The sequence below is a fragment of the Cardiocondyla obscurior genome, linkage group LG20, assembly GCF_019399895.1.
Source record: "Cardiocondyla obscurior isolate alpha-2009 linkage group LG20, Cobs3.1, whole genome shotgun sequence".
Classification (NCBI taxonomy): Eukaryota; Metazoa; Arthropoda; class Insecta; order Hymenoptera; family Formicidae; genus Cardiocondyla; species Cardiocondyla obscurior.
Window position 1 is genome coordinate 3,823,868 of NC_091883.1, and position 21,601 is coordinate 3,845,468.

General features: G+C 49.5%; 1 protein-coding gene across 14 annotated transcripts in view; it reads right to left on the reverse strand.

The window, feature by feature from the left end:
* Window positions 1–21,601, reverse strand: part of Bru3 (bruno 3) — a 535,780-nt gene that overhangs the window by 87,189 nt on the left and 426,990 nt on the right. Inside the window, exon 1 of one of the 14 annotated variants that reach the window (XM_070669982.1) lies at window positions 1,319–2,733. The exons of 10 other annotated variants lie outside the window; for them this stretch is intronic. In XM_070669982.1, the coding sequence (XP_070526083.1) occupies window positions 1,319–1,369 (51 nt within the window). In that variant the 5' untranslated portion in view covers window positions 1,370–2,733. Of the gene's footprint in view, window positions 1–1,318; window positions 2,734–21,601 lie in introns of those variants that run through there. 3 more of the 14 variants (XM_070669975.1, XM_070669965.1, XM_070669964.1) reach the window with 3 other exon arrangements.

Consider the following 21,601-nt stretch of genomic DNA (forward strand, 5'->3'; position numbering starts at 1 on the left):
GAGAGAGAGAGAGAGAGATTTCTGATACAATTTACCGGGCGCTTTCGTCTTCGTACACACAAACTATACGCGCGGGGTACGCGAGTAATCTATATAATACCTACGAGGGACAGCGAGAAACGTACAAATCGACGAGCTCTAATTTAAAATACCCCGGCGATGTTCTCGCCGATCGAGTTACCGAATCCCGTCGCACGCAACGGGCTGCTAATCGCAATCACGTCGCGTGCGATAACGAAGATCACCTCCCGCGCTTCCCTCGCTTTTTAATCGCGCGCAAAGAGTTCCCCGCGCAAGTATCACTCTGCCTAATGAACGCGTTCTAGTTAATTCTCTCCCGAGAGGCCCGCGATCGATACTCCTCGCAAGCGCGGACGCGCCGCGATATTCGACGCGAAATGCGGCTGCGAAATAAAGAAAGAGCCTGCGCGATTAATCGGACGAACGCAAAGTGCTCTCTCTTTCGTGGGCGCTTTCACCCTTCAAACCGCCGAGTAGGCCGAAGGCAGACACGCCCGCGGCGTCGAAACAGCTGGTTGCGTGTCACGGCGTACGCGTATGTCACGCTCGCGTGTAGCACGCGTTGTTGCTAACGTAACGCCGGGGGTTCGGGCGCGAAGGGAAGAGGCGAAGCCGCCGTGACGAGGGCTTCATTGTAAACGTGTTACGCATGCAGCAGCGACTACGCGACATATGGATAGGTTGCGCACATGTCGACCGGCGGGACCAAAAATAGTCGCGCGGTAAATATACGCGAGGATCTTTTACGACTCGGGCGCGTGAAAGGACCGCGCGATAACGCATCCGGGGACGGGGGGGGGAGCGGAGAAGGAGAAGAGGATCCGCCTGAAAATCAGCAGCCGGTCGTAAATTCGCGGGGTATCATATGCATTTACACGCGTACGCCCGTCAAGACGACGTCTCTTCCTTCCCTCCCAGCACCGTCGCGCTCTCGCTTTTACGATCCCGCCGTACATTTCCGCGTACGCGAATCGTACGTCGAAAGCGGCTACGTGACTTGAATCTCGATGCATGCATCACGAGCAAGCTGGAGCATAGACCCGCGCGGGCCCCGGGAAGAAATCCGACATCCACGAGCCTAATCCCGTCTTACGATCCGCCGATCGATCGATCTCGTCGCGAAAAGGATGTCAGCGAGAGCTCCCGATACGACGCGACGAATGTTTAATGTGTACACACATCTTCGACGAGGCGACACGTGCGAAAAGCTCTCCCGCGCCTCCCTCGCGCAGAAAGGGGCAACGATGGAGGAGGAGTAGTGGAGGAGATTTAAAACTACTCGCGCAGGCGCACTCACCATCTGCAGGTCGTTCCGACGCGACGATACCACTTCCAGAATATGAACCATTGGTGAACAATGAGGCGCGGGTGGTCGTGGTACTGGCGGCGGGTCTTGCGCGTACCCGCGAACTTTCTTAACCTTCGCCCTTCGCGAGAGCGCACTACGCGATTAGCCAAAGTCGTCGAACGTAATCGACGCGCGTCACAATTTATCACACACCACGGGACGAGGAGTTGTCGCGAGGATGATATCGTAGGCGGCACACGTTGTATATCGCGCTACTCGAACAAATACTCGCGAGCTATCGTCGCGAGTTCGTTATACCGTGCGAGAACTCGGCGCGAACGTTTAAGTCTCCTGACGACTTCGCCTCTCTTCGTCGTTCTCTTCTCTCCGCGCCGGGAGCGGTTGCACCGGATGTCGCGGTTTGGCGTGCGCCGCACGTGTGCGTAGTGGAGGGTGCGAGCGAGCGAACGGGCGCGACGATGACGAAAGCAAACGCAACAGAGGGGACAGAGCTATAGATAAAACCCCGAACGCAGCTCGCCCGCGACTGATTCTCCAGGCCTACACGCACCCTCTAGTTTTCTCCCTTTCATCCCCCACTATCCACCCTCTCGACCACTATCCCCTTTCTACTCCTCCACCTCCTCTTCTGTCCTCGCCTGCCCCCGCCTGCTTTGCCTCCACCCTCTCTTGCGTCTCTCACCCTTCGCGAGTCTCCCTCTTATCCCCTACGTGTTACCCCCCATGCTCCCCTTCTCTGTGAGCGCTACGCACCCTTTGCGAGGAAACCCACGCACCCTCGGAGCGGCCGATATATTACGTCTCTCTCTCTCTCTTTTTTTTTCTCCTTTTCTCGGTCCCTTTATCTTTTTTTCACCTTACGTATTTTCTCGTAGTTGCCGTCCCCCTTTTGCCCTTCGCCCCTCGTGATATCGCAGTCTCTTCTCGATGTTCTTTTCTATATCTGTTGCGTTAAATAACCGATGGCCCTGAATTTAATTAATGCTCCTTTAATTTCATTGTGGAAATATGTGGAATTTCTTTAATTTTTTTTTTGTGGAAATAATCGCGGATGATCTGATAATTTATGAATAATTTTTAAAAGATTAATCAACCTCAAATCGTCACGTAATATTATACCACGATTGCGCGGCGGATTTTATTGAGGCAATAAACAAGAACATAAACTTTATGATAGATTCTAATTTTATGTGTTGCTCCGCGCTTAACAATGTTAAATATTCAGATGTAGTGAAGTCGACGCCTTTCCAAGCGCAAATCTGTCGACATGTTATTCGTCTTGCGGGCCTCATCGTGAATTTATGAAATCAATCTTGCTACAATAGCAGGCGTAAAAAAATAAAGAAAAAAAGAAGCGGTCGCGGCGGTTAGGCGAGTGCACGGATGTCGGAACAGGCAAATAAAATGGCGAAACTTTTTTGTTTCCCGCCTCTCCCCCCATTTTTCCCTCCCGCTTTTTTCTCTTTTTCGCGGCGCTTCATGGCCCGCAAACTTTTCGCCATTTTCGCACGAGATTGATCGCGTAATCCATAACATCCGGGCTCCCGCACTTTCCATATCGACGTTCGAGTTTCGAAGTCTTTCCCAGACCTCATCGTCCCGGGGCGAACTTTACCGAAGTCATCAAAAAGCAACGCGGCCTGGTTCGTTGGAGTTTTCCTTACGAACTTTCACTTGCTTCCTCGCCCCGTGTACGGCCACCGTTCGCCGCTAGGTAAATACTTCGGCCTAGTCAGCAGCTACCGAGTACCGCCGCCGCGCGTTTTGCAGACTCCGACTGCGGTCTCTCCTTCAGCAACTCATAAGCGCGACTCAACTTTTTTTTTTTTTTCCACGTAGAAAACGCGACTTCGAATCGAGCGTAAAATAATTTCGCTGCTCGCGTTTAAGATTACATTAATTTACGACGACGAAATAACCGTATGCAAAAACGAACGTGTAAAATCGTATAGTATAAACTTCGTTCGAGTTTGAACGCACTTTCGTGATAATTTTCGTATCCGTCGCGCGAAAAGCTAAACCAGCTAAAGCAGTTCAGCTGCGTCTCGATACGTTGCTGTTATGCCGGCGATAATAAAAGTTCGCTTTCCGATTGGCGAGTGGCGTATCGCGGCAATACTGCCGATAAAAATGAAACACAGCCGCCGTGGAGCAGAGTCGAACGGTCGACTGACGACGACCCCGTCCACTTACCTTTTACTACGGCGAATAACGCGGGGGAGACGGATCTTTCGTACAATATATCTTCGCCGCGATCGTACTTCGTTAAAGCCGACCTCGGGACCCCGACGACCATTCGTCGGCCTCATCCCTGATGCAGAAGCGACCGAGCCGCTATCCAAATCCGCCATTATCAGAACTCTTGCCGCCTCGGTAGGTACCTACTCGTGAAATCGTCGATGGCAGAAGAGGATGATAGATAAAAAGGGAAGAAAAGGAGAGAGAGAGAGACATACGTGAACGACGCGGAAAAAGAGAGAGAGAGAGAAAAAAAGAGAGAGAGCCGGGAGATCGGTCGAGAGGGACAGATATAGAACCAGCCGTAACGTCGGAAGAGCCGGGAGCAATTTCCGGTGGCTTTTGTGCGCCCTTTAAAAACGCGAACTGCGGATGATGCCCCGTAGGAAGGGGCGGGTACGCGGCGAGAGCCAGGCTCGGCAGAGTTTCGCGAATGTACGTACGAGTGGTCCTTCTGGACCAACAAATCCCCAGAGCGGAAGAGGCAGGGAGGAGGGGGCGAGGTCGAGAGGTTAACTGCGGGTCCCTTCGTGTACCTCCCTCCCGCTCGCGTGTTTTATTTCGCCTCCTTTCGAGGCAAACGCTCGCTCAGATCCGAAATGCATCTCCTTACGCTTAAGCGCTCGGCAAAGATAAATTTTCGCATGAATAGCGGGATTAAGCCGGGATATCCCGCACGTCGCTCGCGGATGTTTCATCTAGCTCCATCAACCGTTGATTCTCCCTTCGTAGAAGATAACGGTCCGCCGGCGACCTAATTTCATCGTTGGATCGCGCGTAATATCTCGAATACTAAATTCTGCGGCGCGCAAAGCTGCGATATTTTTTATTCGCTGCATTCCGCTTTTCTTTTTGTCTCTTCTATTTTTCGACAATTTGCCGTCTTTCTCCTTCGCACACTTGCAATCCCGGGTTTTATTCCGCGTTAATGGACCTCGTCCTATTTCATCTCACATATCTAAACCTCGGAGAATGTTTTCCCATCACGACCCAGAATAGCCTTCCCGACGATACGCAATATGTAAGTGTATGCGGGCGCACGCACACACGAGTCCTTCCCAAGGTTGGAATCCCGGTTCCGAGTACCTCCCGAGGCCTCAGGTTTTTTCCTCCCGTGTCCTGGTTTTTCTCGTTTTTCCTCTCTTATTTTTTTCTTTAACAACCGCAAGCACAAGAGGAAAACGCGCGCTCGTTTGATTGGCCGAATGTCACAGAACTCCGTTGATACTGTCGCGTTAAATAACCGATGGCCGTGAATTTAATTAATGCTCCTTTAATTTCTCAAGCGAATCCGCAAATTACAGTTTTGCAATGAACGCCTTCCATTTTTACGCCTTTCGACGTACAAGACCGAAAGAGCGAAAAGTAGCGTCTGCTCGAGCGCGCTGTCGTTAAACTCTCTAATATATCTCGTTCGTCTTTAGCGCGGTGGCGATTTGATCGCGGGACGGTTATTGCGGCGCACGCGAAATCGTATAAAAGGTAATAATGCCGAGATACGGATGCGGATGGAAGTAGATTTTAATGTCCTCAAGGGTGATATTGATACCGCGGGGGTTGAAACAGTGCTCTCCCGAGGATACAGCGAAATCTGATCGCGGACGATGTTATCGCGATACGTATATCCGAAGCGGGGATATTATTCATATGCGGCGTGCGTTTATAAAGAAGCCACAGGCCGGAGAGAAGAGATGCGATCGCGGACTTCTCTCCATAGCAACCTGCGGGGAGACCTCTTACCCCGGTATCCCGGTATCAGAATCCGCGATTAGCGACCCTTTCTGCCAACCCACAGCCCGTATTCACCAAGACCCTTCGCTCCGTGACTCTTCAACATTCTCTGTATTGACCTTATTACGTTTCTTCCTTTCTCGTCGGTTTCTGCGTCTCCTTTGCCTAATGATTCTTTTCAGGACCCGCCAAGAGGTTTTTCTCGTCCTACTTTGTAATAATTTTTTCCTTCTCTTTCTCTCTCTCTCTCTCTCTTTTTTTTTTTTTTTCTTTTTTCTTTGCGCCACGATACTTCTATTCTCATTTCGCGATCATTTCTTGCGCAAGCGGCAAGAAATTGCCAGAACTGTTATGTGTGGAAATTGCCGTCCTTAGAAAATCGAATTGCACGCTGCACATGTATGTATTCTCGATCTTTTATATAATCGAGAGGGATCGTACGAAAGTGGGTTCGCCCGTGATTGATTGGTCTTGCGTAAGAAATGAAAAGGCGACCGAGTTTCAGAGGGGTAACAGATAACATCGACGCGTTTTGCCCCCTACGTTGCGCCTCTCGCATTCGAGCACGCAATCAGCTAGTTATTTTGATAGCGAAAAAGAACGTGGCCATCTGCGTTGTTTCCCGGGGAGATAGAAAGTACAATATAATATTACGATTTGATACTCTAGGCGCGTTACACGCATTGCTCGTACAGTGAACGAGAGGTAACTAATATATTTGATTACCGGAGGTTTAAAAATTCATCGGAAATCGGCAAGATACGGTGATTACCGTGGCGATTGATTCTCTATTGTGTGGAGAGAACACGCGTAGCGGCAGTCGTGCGCGCGGTCGTGGAGCCGCCGAGGGGCGGAAGGAAGAGGGGAAAATTACTAGATACAACACAATTGCGACCGAAAGGACAAAGGGAGGAAGGGACGCAGGCCAGGTGTATTAAAAGTCAGGCCGGTTGCGCCAGAAGTACAATGACCTTCGAGTTCATATCGACGTTCAATCTGCGGCGTCCGTCTTTCTTACATTTGCTTTCTCTGACCGCGCGTAGATGCACGCATTTATTTTCCCCCGTTTGCCGTGCTTCTCCATTGATTTTACTTAAGATTAGAAGGATGTTTTCCGCATATTTTGCCGAGGACACGTCGGCTCGGCGCGAGAGACTTTCGGAAGTTCTACTCCCTTCGTTAGAACGATCGAACGCGCAAATACTTGGTAAATTAATTAGGCTAAGCCGCAGCCTCGTTCTTCCCGTTTCATCCCCCTATCTCTACTGGATATTGGCTATAAATAATGGAATTATGTAACTGCCGCGAGGGGAGGACAAAGAAACCGTTTCGTTTCACTTCGACCGTTTCCGCCCTGCCTCGTTCCTCCCTTCGAGAAACTTGGTGGCTCATGCTCCTCTCGCTTCCATTTGTATTATCCCACTTTCGTTCCTCGTTGCCGTTTCAATTTTTAACGCCGGGGAGGGTCGTCGGCCCGACGACAAAACCAAACTTCCAAGCGGGAGGAACGTTAAACGAAATTTGCGACATTGAACACGATATTGCTTCTTCACACTTTCGGATACTGTCCGCCCCGCGATGCGACGACGTCGGCGATGTTAAATATCACCTCGGCCGTTGCGCCGTGTTTTCCATGTTGTTTTTCAATTTATCCAGTATATCGAATCGACGAATTTAGTTATCTATTTACGCATTCGCATTTTTATGTTTTATACAAATTTCCCACGCGAAATGGATTCGCGCGAATGCAGCAATGTAAGATATATATGTTCACGTTATATGTATAAATATAAATATAAGGCTCTGTTTGTCCATTTCATGAAATAACGTCCAGGCGGCCGGGATGCGCGGTTAATGTTTGTTTTTTCATATTTCTTTTCTGGCGAGCGTGTATCGATCGCGACGGATAAACCAATGTTACGCGATATTGCTTTGTCCACACTCTACAACACGGTAAGAAAATTGTAGATAAAAGTAGTGTGCGTTAAATTGGAAGGCGTAGGCTTTGTTTACCGTGCATCGAAGTTTATGAAGAGTAATCGCTGCTATTGATCCCGTGACGTCAGTATCATCCTATGAAAGGCCTTGCGCGATGGACAATTTTGCAGTTTAACTTCCACTTTCGATACGTCGCAATCACTTCGGTAATAATCGCGTTGGTACCGCGTAAAAAAGGGAGAAAGGAAAAAAAAAACCGTAACAATGTCGGTTTTTTTTGTGGTTTCTAATAATCGTGCATAGATAAACGCGTAATAATTGAAAGCGATTCTCAACGGTGGCTGATGGCATCGGGAATTAAGCCAACGGCGTTAATTGCTAATTGTATCGGAAAAGAGCGCGCGCTGTACGAAAATTCGCCTGTGATATTTACTCCGACTAGATTCTTCTGTTGTTTTTATCGAAGTGACAAACGAGGCCAATCGATCGGCACATCCGTGTATATAAATTGCGCAACATGTTACCCCTGCTAGCGGTGCGCACTGGCGTATAGTTTATCATTCTCGAGAGAACGACGGTTAATTAGAAAAAAGGGAGATAAAAATTATTCGCAAAATAGCTCATTGCCCACACCGTAGTCTCGTTCCACATTTGAAAATGCGCGACGAATGAAAACGAAGGCCTCTCCAACGAAGGTCCTGACCTCGGTGCACCGCGCGTCTCGCTTTTTTCATTTTGCGAGCAATAACGCGACATAATCGCACGAGAAACTCTGAAGGGACGCGGCTCTCGATGGCGAACTTGCCAGAGTTAGGGTAGCTATCTCCATTTTTTTTTTCTTTTTTTTTCTTTTTTTTTTTTGTTAGCGCACGAATATACGCGCGCAGGCCACCGGGCAGAAACGGCCGCGTGCATAATGTATGAGTGACGCGAAAGCCCGTCATTTCAAGCCGCACAGCCGTTTTCCTTTTGTGACATCGATCTGGTGGTGTCTCAATAATTCAGCGCGGGAACGGCGCAAGGCGTATACCCGCCACCATTGCTACTACTACCACCATCGTCACTATTATCGCTATTACTACTTGCCCGACTACTACCACCGTCGTCTCCGCTCGCGATCGCCATCGCCGTCGGCTGTACCACCGTCGACGACGACACCATCCGTGGCTCCCTTCTTTCTCTCTCGCACAAGGTTCTGTTCCACCCCTCGTGGTGCGCGTCACACGCGCGATCTCGTCCGCGGCGCGATCGAGCTCGGGAACTCGTCGACATTTCCCCTCTTTTCCCTCCCCCGCCGGCAAGAAAGACGGTACACGCTAGCCTTCCTCGCCATCAGCTACCCTCGCGGCGCAACCCCTCGGCCACGCGACCTCGACAATGCCACCCCTGTGTCCGGCTGTCACTGACAAACGCCTGACTGTGAGGTAACGACAAATTAACGCTGCGAGGCCCAGCCGCGTGACAAAGCCGCGATGGAAGTGTTTTATACAGAGGGAAATCCGGAAACGGGGTAAACTCGGCAGCGACGGGGAAAAAGAGAGGTAAAAGGGATTATGGGACGGAAAAAAAAAAAAAATGCAGATTGTCCGACCGGACTCGAATTTATATTTCAAACCATTAAGTTAAATATACCCGCTCGCTCGTGCAAAATAATTAAAGCAGTTATTTCTTTTTAATTAATATGAAAATTCCAATTACGCAATTAAAGTTGCAGAGGGACTTTATGATCTTATAGACGACTGCGCGCTAAAGTTGCTAAACAGCCGTCCGTTTTCACATTAATAATTTGCGCGCTTTAAAATATTCCATATAATATTTACATGTAATGTAAAATTAAATATAAATAATTACCAACATTTACGCGCGTAGAGAGAAAAAAAAAAAAGAATATAACGATTTTTAAATAAATATAGCTGAGAACTTCGCACGTAAAGATGGAAGTTCGACGTATAGTCAGGTGCATCTTTAGTCTTTCTGGTGCCAAGCAAAGGTATATTAGTTCTTCAGTCGTACGAGGATGCGCACTTGTCTTCTACGTTTTAACCGCGGCATTTTAATATTGTAAGCGAAGGCGAGACTTATAAAATACCTTCTCCGTTCGTCCAAAGGTCAGGACCGCGTAACTTCTAATCGCGAAGTATATAAAACTGCGTCGTTACGTAATATGCAATTGAAATAACGTGTGCGAGAAAAATCTCTCGGCATTTTTGTATACACGCGTCGTGAATTAAATACGGTGGCGGTGCAAATGCATTGCAGCTGATCAACCGTTATTTGCGTCAGTTATCGCGAACGTCGGCTCGTCTCTCTGTAACGCCAGGGAGGCTGTATCGTGGCGTTATCGTTAACGTGTTTAAATTATGCAATATTATAATATTTATTACAAAATAATATATTAAAAAAAAAAATTTTTTTAAACAGTCATTACGCAGCCATGCGAAATACGCGACATAAACGTTTGTAATGCGCGTAGACTTTGAAATTAATCCCTTTATGCGTGTACAGGTTCACATACTAAGTACAAAGCCAACAACCTTGTATATTAACTTCATGCATGAGCTAGCATAAGTAGATTACAGTTACTCGCCGACTTTGCGAGTGTTCATATAAAGTCGACCGTATTGCATATTCACGTCATGAATGTGCCGGCATAATTATAACGCGTTATCAAGTTATATGTGTCGGGGGACGGCTGGCGGTAAATTGAAAAAGTTGAAGATTCGACTGAAAATTTACGCGGACTGTTGTCGAAGGAGCGAAACGGCCCCACGCGCGCGCGCGCGATACCTTGCACAAAGGATACGGTAGCGCCGGTGATGTAGCTCCCGCGAGCTTTTAGCTTCCTTGTATTTCGCCGGGCTGGGTGGATGCGTCTTCCGACGCGGGCAGATTCTTTTGTAAGCATATTTCGCGCTTTGTGTCTGCCCGCGGCCGTAATGCGCCCCGCCTTCTCTCTCTCCCTCTTTCTCCCGCTTCGCATCGCCCGGGCTGAAATTAAGGTTTCGCGCGTTATATCTAATTTCGCGAGCTTGAAAAGCCGAGTTTCAGGCGAGAGACAATACTTCGCAGACTGTCGCTTTAACTCGCGGAGGACAAATTAAAGTATCTCCGGTCCGGTCCTTTCACCGCGAGCGGCCGCCTCTGCCGTCGTTGGTCGCGTTTTCTCTTTTGCGGAAAGGAGATACGATAACCGAGAGAGTAGGCCTTTGCGGAGAAGGTTCTTCGCGGAATGGTGCTAAAGGGACTACGGGGAACGGAGGTGTGTACGTATCGAGGGCAACTGATATCGACTGGAGGGACGGACACATCCACGGTCTCGGCAACGGTAGAGAAAAGGGAGAGCGGCACTATCTTATGTAATATTTACCTCTCTTGCCTCCTCATCTACCGCTACCTATTCCTTCTTATGCCCTTGCCGCCTCTCTTATGACTTTCCCGCTTCACCCTCGGTGCACAAGGCGTATACCTATATACCGTACGACTCTTCCGCGCGTCTCTTCTTCCTCTCATCCGCCATTTATTCTTTCTATCAGCGCACCATCTTTTCTTCGTTGCTCGCGCGGTCTACGAGCCACATATATCGGCTTATAACACCGCCGGCGCGTCCTTTTGTTTACCCCGTGATAACTATCGTCGATCGTTACGACGTCGGTTACACCCCGAGGCGGTAATACCCGTGGGTGTAATAGATTCGCGGAATTTCCGAACGAAAACTACGACCCGCAACCGCATCGACTTCGTCGTCGCGTCGCGTCGCGTTAGTTCTGGTCGGTTTAGATACCGCCAAATTCCACGGTGGTTATCGCAGCTCGAACTTTATCGTCAAGTAACGGCGACGGTTACTTGCCCGTGGTTCGCGAGTTACGTCGAAGTTGGTCTCCTCGAGATGGAACGAGAGTGAGAGGAAAAGAGAGAGAGAGAGAGAGAGCAGGGAATCCTTTAACCGTGGCTACAACGAGCGTCGTGTGCTAATCACGTTTAACATACGTCGAATTCAATTAATAATTCGGTATTTGACGCGATTGTAATACGCGCGCGGCGTCCGCGACCCACCTCAAGTCGCGCAAAATTCGACACGAGGATTCGCGAACGGGAGAGAATAATTGTTACGACTGCGCGCCGGGTTTTCTCGCGGAGAGGAAGGCGCTTATAATCCAATTCTTTCCCTCTTCCTCTCTCTTTGCTCTGTTTTCATAGCCGCGTTCCCATACCCGCGTTTCTCTATGGCGCCCTTTTTTTTTTTCCCCCCGTCGAGTCACTTTGCCGTTCCATCCACCGCGCGCCCGCGCCGCCGTAATCAGGTTGCCGCTTAATGCCCGTGAAACTGAATAAAAATGCAATAGAGCGTCACGAGGTTATCGAAATCCACTTTCCCGTAGCGCAGCGCGCGCTGCGTGCTGCGATATATCGATTCGTCCACTTTGCGAGCGGACGGGCGACGGCTCGCTCGAAAACACATTGGTCCGCGGGGGTAACGGGAGTGAGCGTCGAGAACGAATAAGGGCTGCGGGGAGTACCAGCGACGTCGACGCTGAAGAGGACCGAAGGGTCGAGGCAGTACCCGGGCAAGGGGAGGTTTGTAGGGACGGGGAGGTAGGTCGCTTTCGCGAAGTTCTTCGGGAGAGCTTGACCGGGAACGTTGACGCTGGAGAATCGAGGTCGGCGAGCGTGGTTGAACTTTCTGTCAAAGTGTACGTGTTGTACAGCGGGTAGCCCCTCGATCACCCGGGCGAAATCAAAGCGTAAAATCAGCGAAAGCTTTTAATGCCGAAGCGCGGTCCGGAGAGTCGAGTGATCGAGGCTGGCGCTATATTTTTCTTGGCCGCCGCGCACCTCGCATATCCCTTCGTCCATCGCCCTTTCTCTCCTCTCCCACTCGGGCTAAATTTTTTTTTTTCCCGCGCGGGGGGATCGTTTTACGAGTGAGCTTTGATTCGCAGAGAACGCCCAGCGTACGTGGCATTAAATGCAAATTTACAGCCGCGCGCGCTTATTTCGCGCTTTCTCGCTTTCGGGAGGGAAGACTGACGGGTTTTGCGATATCAGTTTATCGGCGGGAGCCGTTGCGATGCGGCAGGAAAGTTCACATCTTGCGCTATTTGTTTTGCGCGATGCAAAACTTGATAAGGCATGAAATTGTCGGTAAACAACTCGGGTCTGAGTCTTACTTTGATTTACCGAGAGAGCGAAGATCGCAGGGAGATACACCATCGAGCGCGCCCAAGTTTGCAGTTTCGGTCGCTCGCGCGCCAACTCTCTTTTTGAGTTTGCGCGAATAAATTCAACTTTGTACTCTCACGTTAAATAATATCGCCGCCGCGCTGAATTTCTTTTAACTTGCGTCAAGAGGCGGAATAAATCAAGAAAAACAAAAGCGGAAATGTATTGGCCTCTCGGCTCCTTCGACGGTCGCTCCTGTACGGAATCGATCCTACGGTAATCCGGTTAAATCGCGGCGGCGCCTATGATTCTGGAAACTGACGATGCTGGCCAGCCGAGGCCTTAATAGCGGCCGGCAATGTACGGAATCGCTGTTGCGTAACGCGACGCAAGCTGCGGGGCCGTATTTAACCGTGACAACGATTCGCGTACGGGTTGTCCGCGGCATTTATACAGCCGTGCACACAGGCGCGCGGTACATGTGCAATTTGCAAACGGCACCGGGCGATAATGGCGGCGCCCGGAGACGTATTAAAGGCGAATTGCGAAAACAACGACCGCCGGTGAGCCGGGGAGAGGCGCCATAACTCCGCGCGGCGGATGACCGACGAGCTTGCTAGAGCTCCTCCGGGTGCCGTTGACCCTTGAGTGACCCACCGTGACAGGCCGTAACGACTGGAGGAGACCCCTCGGAGACCACTCTTGATGAGGGTCCAAGATGGATACTCGGCAATATTTTCGCGCGCGAGGTGTCGCGCGGCGACACTTTTCTCACCCCCTCCCCCTCGCCCGAAACTTCCCTCGTCCGTTAACTCTCGTCGTCTTGGTGGCGGTCGTCTTCGTCTCGTCGCTCTCGTTGGCGTCGTGGGAGCACGAACGCGAGAGGAAAAAAAAAAAAAGCGCGGATGTCCCGTGATACGGAAAAGTTTCGGTGTCGGGTCTCCGTTTCTCGCTACGTGCGTGCATTTCGGGAACGAGCCCGGCGAGTATTGCCGGCAGCGCCGGCTGGCTGGTCGAGCATTTCCCCGCGGTGGCTCACCGTGTGTTTCACCAAGTGCATCTGCTCGCGTCATTATTAATAATCCCTCTGTACGTGTTCGCGCGCGTCGCGTCCGAGTTGTTTTATTCGGTCGCTTCCGAGCGATTACGCGAAGAACAAATTAATCCTGGTCCGTCCTATCGTTCCTTCTGCCGCTGGATATTTTTATTCTCTCTCGGATTACGTATTCTCAATATTTTCTTTTCTCGTTCGTAAGATACGTCTAGCTTTGTCACGGTATTTTTTTCCCCCCCCTCTTTGCGCCGCGATCGACGTGCGTTACGACCGTTGTGGAATTTTTTTATTCCTCCAATTCATTTACGGGAAATAGCAACGTACTGACGAATGAACAGAGACGAGGTGCAAAATACAGTCGGAAGATAGACGATTTTAACGAACGCGTTCTTCGCTACCTTTCGCTTCCTATAACTTTCTCGTTTTGTTCGATACAATAAAATTGTCCGCGTCGTTTCCTCTCGGTGGCGACATTTATCTTAGATTAATCTAGGAAAGTGGGTTCGTCTCGTCGATATAGTTTTCGATTCGAGTCAGAAGTGATAAACGCGAACTTCGTTTCTTCTGCTTTATAAACTGAGATAACACTTTACTAATGTTATGTAACCATAACAAAACATATCCGCGACGAATTTTATTTGTTGCCGTAGCCGACTCCTTTCCCTCGTAATCCCGCAATTAAAATCGTGATTAACGTGACGTTACGTGACGAGTCGAAGAGACCCCGAGGACGCTCGTGATACCGCTATAATTTTAGCGACGGGGTCCGCGCGCGTGGCGTGATGTAAGAACGAATGTGGTGCAAAGGGGCGCGGACGACCTGAGAGAGAATGGATGGCGGATCGCGGGGGTGCGTACGATGCTTGGGAAAATGACCGAGGGAGGGAAAGCGAGAAAAGAGAGTCGGTGGAAAAAGCATGCCTGTTGGCAAGCGATAAGCCAGCCCATAGAACTGCCTTGGCTATTCTCAACTGCCTTCGGCTTCTCTCCATCTCTATGACGAAAAACCTTCGGGATCGCGCGCCTCTCCCCGGCGTCCCTTACGGCTCTCTCGACGCGGCGACTGCCTGCCCCAGATTCACCAGACCAATCCCGACCCGATCGCGCGGGACTTTAATATGAATTGCCTCCCGGTGGCGACGTGTCCTCCTGGGAGGACGGGCACGTCGATACTTAGAATTATCGGCGCGTCGCCGGCAACGCCTGCATGACGCGACGTCGCGCGACGTCTGGTCGAGCATTGAGATACCACGTCCGGAAGACCACGGTCCGCAGCGGGATTGATCCTTTCCGCGAAAGCGTTCGAACCGTCCGTCGGAATCCTACTCGGAGATCTCAGCGAGATTGCGGATAATACTAGCGAATTTTGCAGCGCCGTTTATGGAAATCTCGCCGCGGAATAACGCCGCTTTATTACATTTCGTATTTCGCGTACAGGCGGAATTTTCATTTCCTTTCGTCTAATACGCGCGGAAGTTCTATTTATGCATAGGTCGCGCCGGCGTGTGCCTACATTTACATTTATATGCTTCCATCAAACGCGCTTGAATGTTACAGCGGTAACAACTTTCGCGGGGGACTTCCCCAAGTTGCGCATATCGGAGCCGTTCCGCGTTAAGAGCGTGCACGCCGAAGATACACGCGCGCTATCCCACGAACGATACGTCGTTGCCGCGGACTACGCTCGTAAAGAGAACTGCTGTCGCTGACTCGGCTGGATTAGAAATGGTAACTAAGCCGCGCGATATTGCTAAACAAACAGGACTCGAGGAACGAGAACGAGTCGCTATCGAAATTACGGCGGACCTTATCATCTCGGGACCGCATGTGTATCGTGCCATCGTGTCCGCCAAGTTTCCTGCCAAGTATACCGTGACATCGGAAAAACATCAGGGCAAATTTATTTTATCATTCGCTCCTATCTATAAGCCCCGTGACAAATAGTTATCGAAAATTTTCAACCAGATTTATCAAAAGTCACATATTTTTATTTATTTATGTTTTATTTTATGCGCTACCTTTCCGAACGAAATAAATTAAATTAATTCGATATTATTTCGGTGACGCTTATTAAAATTGTGCAATAATTAATTACAAATTTATTATATTGCGCAAAATAATAATTAATTTTTTAGCGAAATGCGATATGTCGTGCTCGAACAATTGTCTCTCCTTTTTTTTTTTTATCACCCGGCGGATTCGCTTTTGCCGCTTACCGTGTGTCCTGATATATCCGTGCGTTCAATTCGCGGGAAATCTCGGTTGCCTGGCTAAAACGTCTCGGCGACGTTGAGAGATCGCGTCGACGGCCGTTCGGCGGGCTCGCCCGGTTTACGATCGCAGCATCGGTGGATGCGACGATACGTCGGCGCGATACTCTACCACGAAGCATCCCTTATGCGCCATCGATATTTATGGGGCCATCTACATATTGCCAAACATATTGAGCCTCGGCAAATGGCCGCGGGCACGCGCGAAACTCCTGAATATTCAAGCAGGTAACGAAGCAAAGTTCGTTTGCGTTAGCGCCTGCTCGCGGCACTGATACACCTCCGGGTCATCAAGCAGTGCCTTATTACCTGATTGCATATTGAGCAGAGATAGAATTATCTTACAGTGTACAGTTACGGTCGCGCGTTCGCATATAAGGACCGATTTGCAATCGAGAGATATTCGCTGGGGATACTCGACACCGATTGCGCTTCGCACCTGCGCGCTATTATGTGATTTCCGGAAGAGCGACGCGAGAGACGTCGTCTTCGAGAAAAATAACGACTCTAATAATCTCGATAGGCAGGTCGGTTTTCCTCCGCTTCGTCTTTAAGCCTCCCGGCCCCAGCCCTTCGGCAGTCGCTTTTCGGAATCTCGCTGGCGAGGAAACTGTTTTCGAGAAGGACTCTTCTCCCTTTCTTGCCCCTTTGCTCATCTCTATCTTTATTTCGCCTCCCTCTCGAATGCCGCCGCGCTCTCTTTCTACCTGACGGCGCCGCGGGTAGATACTCGCGCCCAGATATTTCGAGGGTTTCCCATTTCCACCCCCGGGGGCGAGGAATATAGGAGCAAGTAAAGGGGGATGGAAACGAGCACAATTCGCATGGGGGAGAACCTCGACCTTCCTCCAACCTTCACCCGGAACCGCCGGATAACATCGATCCGAAACATTCGAGCGCGCGGGGTGACTGTATCAGCGTGCAAGAACCGGAACAGAGTAAAAGAAGGTCAATTATCGTGGTCTGATACCTCGGCTTCGTCGTTTCTTCTATTTTCCTCTTTCCGGCCCCGCCGACTCGCCGCATTCAGGAATCGTCGAGCTAGCAAGTTGCTGAAAGCCGGGCATTTCAGGGATTTAAAGAAGTTATAAGGGTTAAGGGATTTGTCTGGCATACTTATAGCCAGCTTCGTAACGATTAGACTCTTCGAATTTCCGACGTTCCTCGATTACTCCCTCGCGCCCACGTTCGGCACGCGCGATACTAGAAATCTTACGCGAATGTCGGCCCGCGACAGTTTGGTTAACTAACAATCGGCATATTCTCTTTGAATTTCCCGGACGTCTTCTCTCGCGAGCTCTTTCTTCGTTCCACTTTCGGTCGCACGCGTTCACGATCCTTTTCACGCAGTGGCGTTCCTTCGCGTCTCGCTCGCTCGTTCCCTTTCGCGTTGCTGCGCAATTTCTCTCCCTCCGCGCCTGTGTCAATCCTCTCTTTCTCTTTCGCCGGGAAACGTACTGGCCCGAGGGGGTCACCGAGTAATTGGTTTCATTCCCGAGGAGACAGGCTCTCGTCCCGAGTTCGGACTGGTGCCACGGGTATTCCGGAATCCAGGCGTCTCGGCGCTCTGTGCGAGCTAGGTACGGCCTTCCGTAGACGGCTAAGTAACGTACTTTCCTCGGATAATTATGCAGATGAAGCCGTTAGTTATGATAACGTCGCTGAGGACCCGGTCGCCTCCTTTCCGCTGGCTATCCCCCGGAAACGCGTGACTTCAGCAAATCCGCGATTAGTTCTCCGCGTACACATGTTACGCATACGTAAACGCACCCGGCGATCCGTCAAGTCTCGGTATAATTTACAATCGATAATACGTACGTGAATTAAAAATTCACGATACGACGTGCCGTTCTTTCTTTCGCCAAACAAGAAACGAGGCGCGCGTTTCTTTTTGCATTCGGCTTTTTTTTTTTTTTGCTTTCGCAAATCTGTATATAATTTATTTCGCCCCGAAACTGCGTAATTCAATTCACGTTGAAGCTCCGTGATAAATTTATATTCCGAAGTTTTAGGTGCCGCATTACGGGATCACGTTTCGGGGAGCGTATTTTACAAAATATGAAATTATCCTATTTAAAAAAAATTTGGTTTTAATGCCCGAGTGGAAATTGATTCCCACCGTTATCTAATAATTAGACAGCTAATTCGCGGTTTATCTCGTGGCAGTTTAGCAAAACTGTCCAGCAGTGAGCCAGAAATGTAACGCTCGAAACGTATTAGGTGCGAGATAATAATTACTAGCTAATAGCGAGCTAGAAAAGCTTGATATTTAAATGTTTCTTGTCGCGTAACTTAGTCTATTGTTCGAGTTGACTTATTTTAACGCGCACCGGCTCTGATTATCATCGCGGTAGTGTGAGTACGTACGTGTGTTTACAACTGGCCGGCAGGTTTTCGCATTCCAAGTTCGCAAGGCGAAGGACTCGCGGGCGGCGGGTGGCAAGAACCGGTTTGCCTGGCGAATTCGGCAGTCGAGCGAACGTTGCGACCGTCGCGGTAGTGTTAGTACGTGCGTGTGTCAACATCTAGCCCGCAATCTTCTTCGCGTTCCAAGAATCCAAGCTCGTAAAGTGGAGGACGCGCGGCCGGTGGACGGCGAGAACCGGTTTGCCTGGCGATTTCGACAGTCGAGCGAGTTTTGCGTGAGGTCAGAACAAAACAGTAAACAAGTACGCGACAAAAAACATTTAGATATCTATTTAGAAACATCGTCCGCGCTGGACAGTGACGAGACGACTGATATAATCACATTTTGTTTCTGAGCGATTTAATTATCAGCTGGAAAATTAGATTAGCTAGATAAATTTCCATTCGGGTGATTGCATTAATATGTTAGTTATCAAATCGTCAATTTTAAGGTTTTGTTTAATTTTATTATTTAATTAATATGTTTCAGGCAAAGACGGTCATCTAGACATTTTCTAGTCTCATCCGCAACCACCAGCGATCGTGTTCCGACCACGGCGCCAGCGCTCTAGGGAGTATAGAAGTCCCCAGCGCGCCGACCAATCACAGCGCGCCATCGATCGCCTGATCGGCCTAGTGATCTACGTGTCCCGTTGCGCAGCTAAGCAGGTACGCCGACCACGCGGTGCGCTAAGGTTTTCGCGACGGATTTCGAGGCATCTCCGGGTATCCTCCCACGATTTATCGTTGCGTACCAACGTCTCGCCTCGCCCTGGTGGCCCTGTGGCCACGGTGTCGCAGCACAGGACACCGCCGTTGTCCATACGACCGAGCACGTGAAGGTGATTGTCGTGTTATTTATTCCGTCGTAATAAATCCGCGTACTTGCAGTCGGGCGACAATTCGTGAGCATCGAAGCTCTCTCTCTCACTCTTCCGCGGTTGTCTCGGTCCATCTAGGGGCGCACCATCTACCGGTCAGTCTAATTGCGGAGTCTCGGTCGCGCGGTCGTGTCGTTAATCGCTCCGCAATTACGCGTATTTGTGACCGCGAATAAGATACTCTCGCAGTCGAAGAAGTGTCGACGTCGTCAAGTACGGAACGGACAATCATATTCTGTACGCCTGGACTATCGTACTCATCGTTTAGTGCTTCGTTTCCTGCGTCGAAAGAGAGTGCTCCGGAACGACAATGTGACGTCACGGGCGCAGCGCCGCGCGGGGAGCGTCCAGTGTGAATTGCGTCGCGTATTACTCGGACATTTCCGATCTCCGGCTCCCATTACAATTTTTTTCGGCAAGTTCCGGAACTGCAATCGCGCGGGAGGAGCAGGAAGAGAAGGGCGCGGGAGGAGCAGGAAGAGAACCGCACCTCGCCCGTCTTCTTCGTCGCGGCCGGGATTCTCATCCCGTTTGGAACAATGGACTTTTGAGAGACTCGAGGAAAATACAGTACGCGGGGAACATTTCGTATCGCGGCCGAGTACGTGGACTTTAACGGGAGTACGTGGACTATTCCGTATCGCGGCCGAGATCGAGAACTTTACGGGAGTGCGTGGACTATTCCGTATCACGGCCAAGATCGAGAACAGAAGTGCGTGGACTCTTTCGCGAGTGACCAGTGCTAAGGAAGGATGATTTCACGTCCCATCTGAGAGGAGGAGCAGGCCCGGGGGGCATCCTGCTTCGGCGGAGCAACTCATAGGTGAGGATAAATTTTTTTTATAATATCTTTGTTAAATAAAAAATTCTACTTTTTTTTTAATTAATTTTATAAATAATTTACATGTCTATAATAATTTTTTTTTTTTGTTTTAGCCACCGGCTGAATTCAACAACTCCGCTGAAGCTCATGCAGTTCGGTGAGTCGCAAAATCTATTTTCTTTTGTAATTTTAATAAAATCGCAATTGCGAGAGGTTTAGAGATAATGAGGACCAGGCCATCGCAGTTAAATTTCGTTAGGATTTCCGCGTGTTATCGCCGATTAATTTCCACGGGTGTAACGCAAAGGGTCGCGTATCTTTCGTTAGACTGTCAGAGGACGCAATGCGTACCGTATTTGCGTATTGTCTACGATGGCGGTTCCGCGTACCACGCGTCGATATTCACTGCCGTCATTTACGGACCGCCGCCGTTGTCATTTGGAAACAATTATCGCGCTTACCCGTCGCGCTCGACGCCACGGCACAATACTGGAACGCATCATTTTGTGCCGTAGTGGCTCGGAAAACCAGATAACGCGGCGCGTGATATGCAAGATCGTAAATTCGAATTTTATTAGCGGAACGCTAACGAAACGTCGTTTGTCCTCGTGGACGCGTCGCCGCGCGTAGGAATTAATTGAACGGCCGCGCTAAATGATGCGCGATTTAATAAAGTGCACGCGTCTGAGAGGCGTCCGTAAATAGGAATTCGTGTCGATGCGCGCACTCCCAATGCACGCGCGTTGTACGCGTAAAAGGCCCCGATCGTTTTCGCATTGTCGGATTCCGACAAGGACTGAAAGTGAAAACACGACGAGTAATTACAGCTATCCGCGAAATCAAGACCGCTCCCGTCCTCGTTCTTCCCGGCGTCCCGTTCTCTTTTGCTATAGAGAATATTATGAACGTTAATCCCGTTGATATCACCAACCGTGTTATTAAATATTAATTGAATATTGATATTCGAAATCTAACGATTTATAAAGTAATAATTTCTTATGGAAATTATTACTCCTTTTTTAGAAACGTTCTCTGCGAAAAGGCGTCTTTGTATTTTTGTAATATTAACTTTTTACGTCGCGTGCACTTATAATATAAATGCACGTTATTCAATATTGAACTCGCAAGACTGTAATAAATTAAATTTAAGTATCTCCGGCCGCCTGGTATCTTCAGGGCGCGCGATTCATTATTAATTTCTTTCTCTCTAATTTTACGCCAACTCGCCCCTTTAATAAATAATTTAACGATTTAATCGTATTATAATGTGATTTCACGGAATATCGAGCACTAATTAATCATTCATGTCTCGTCGTAAATGGCAATTTTACGGGGTAAAATCGATAATGTCATTAATTAGAAAGCGTATCCTTTGGCGGCGGAGATCGATCTATATTAATGCGACCGTCAATAATCCTATCCTTTCTCACGAGTGAAGGCTCGAAGGAGGTTTTCTCTGGAAACAGAGCACGTGAAACGATTCCGACTTAACCGAGGGCGCTCTTAATTGTGAGCGTGCCGCCCCGTGGACTTAAGGGTGTAATATTAAGGGCGAACGTGACTGCTGACCGCAGCGTATCGGTATTCCCCCTCAGGTCCTTGGCATACCGTTATCCCTATACGAGACGTGACGTCATCAGCCACAAAACACGTATTTGACAAACGCGCGGGAATAAGCCTTTACGGATTTCCCCTTTTTCCCTTCATCCGTCGCGTCGCCCGTCGAATTTCTGCCGCGACTTCTCCCGAAGCACCGGCTCGGCATTAGCC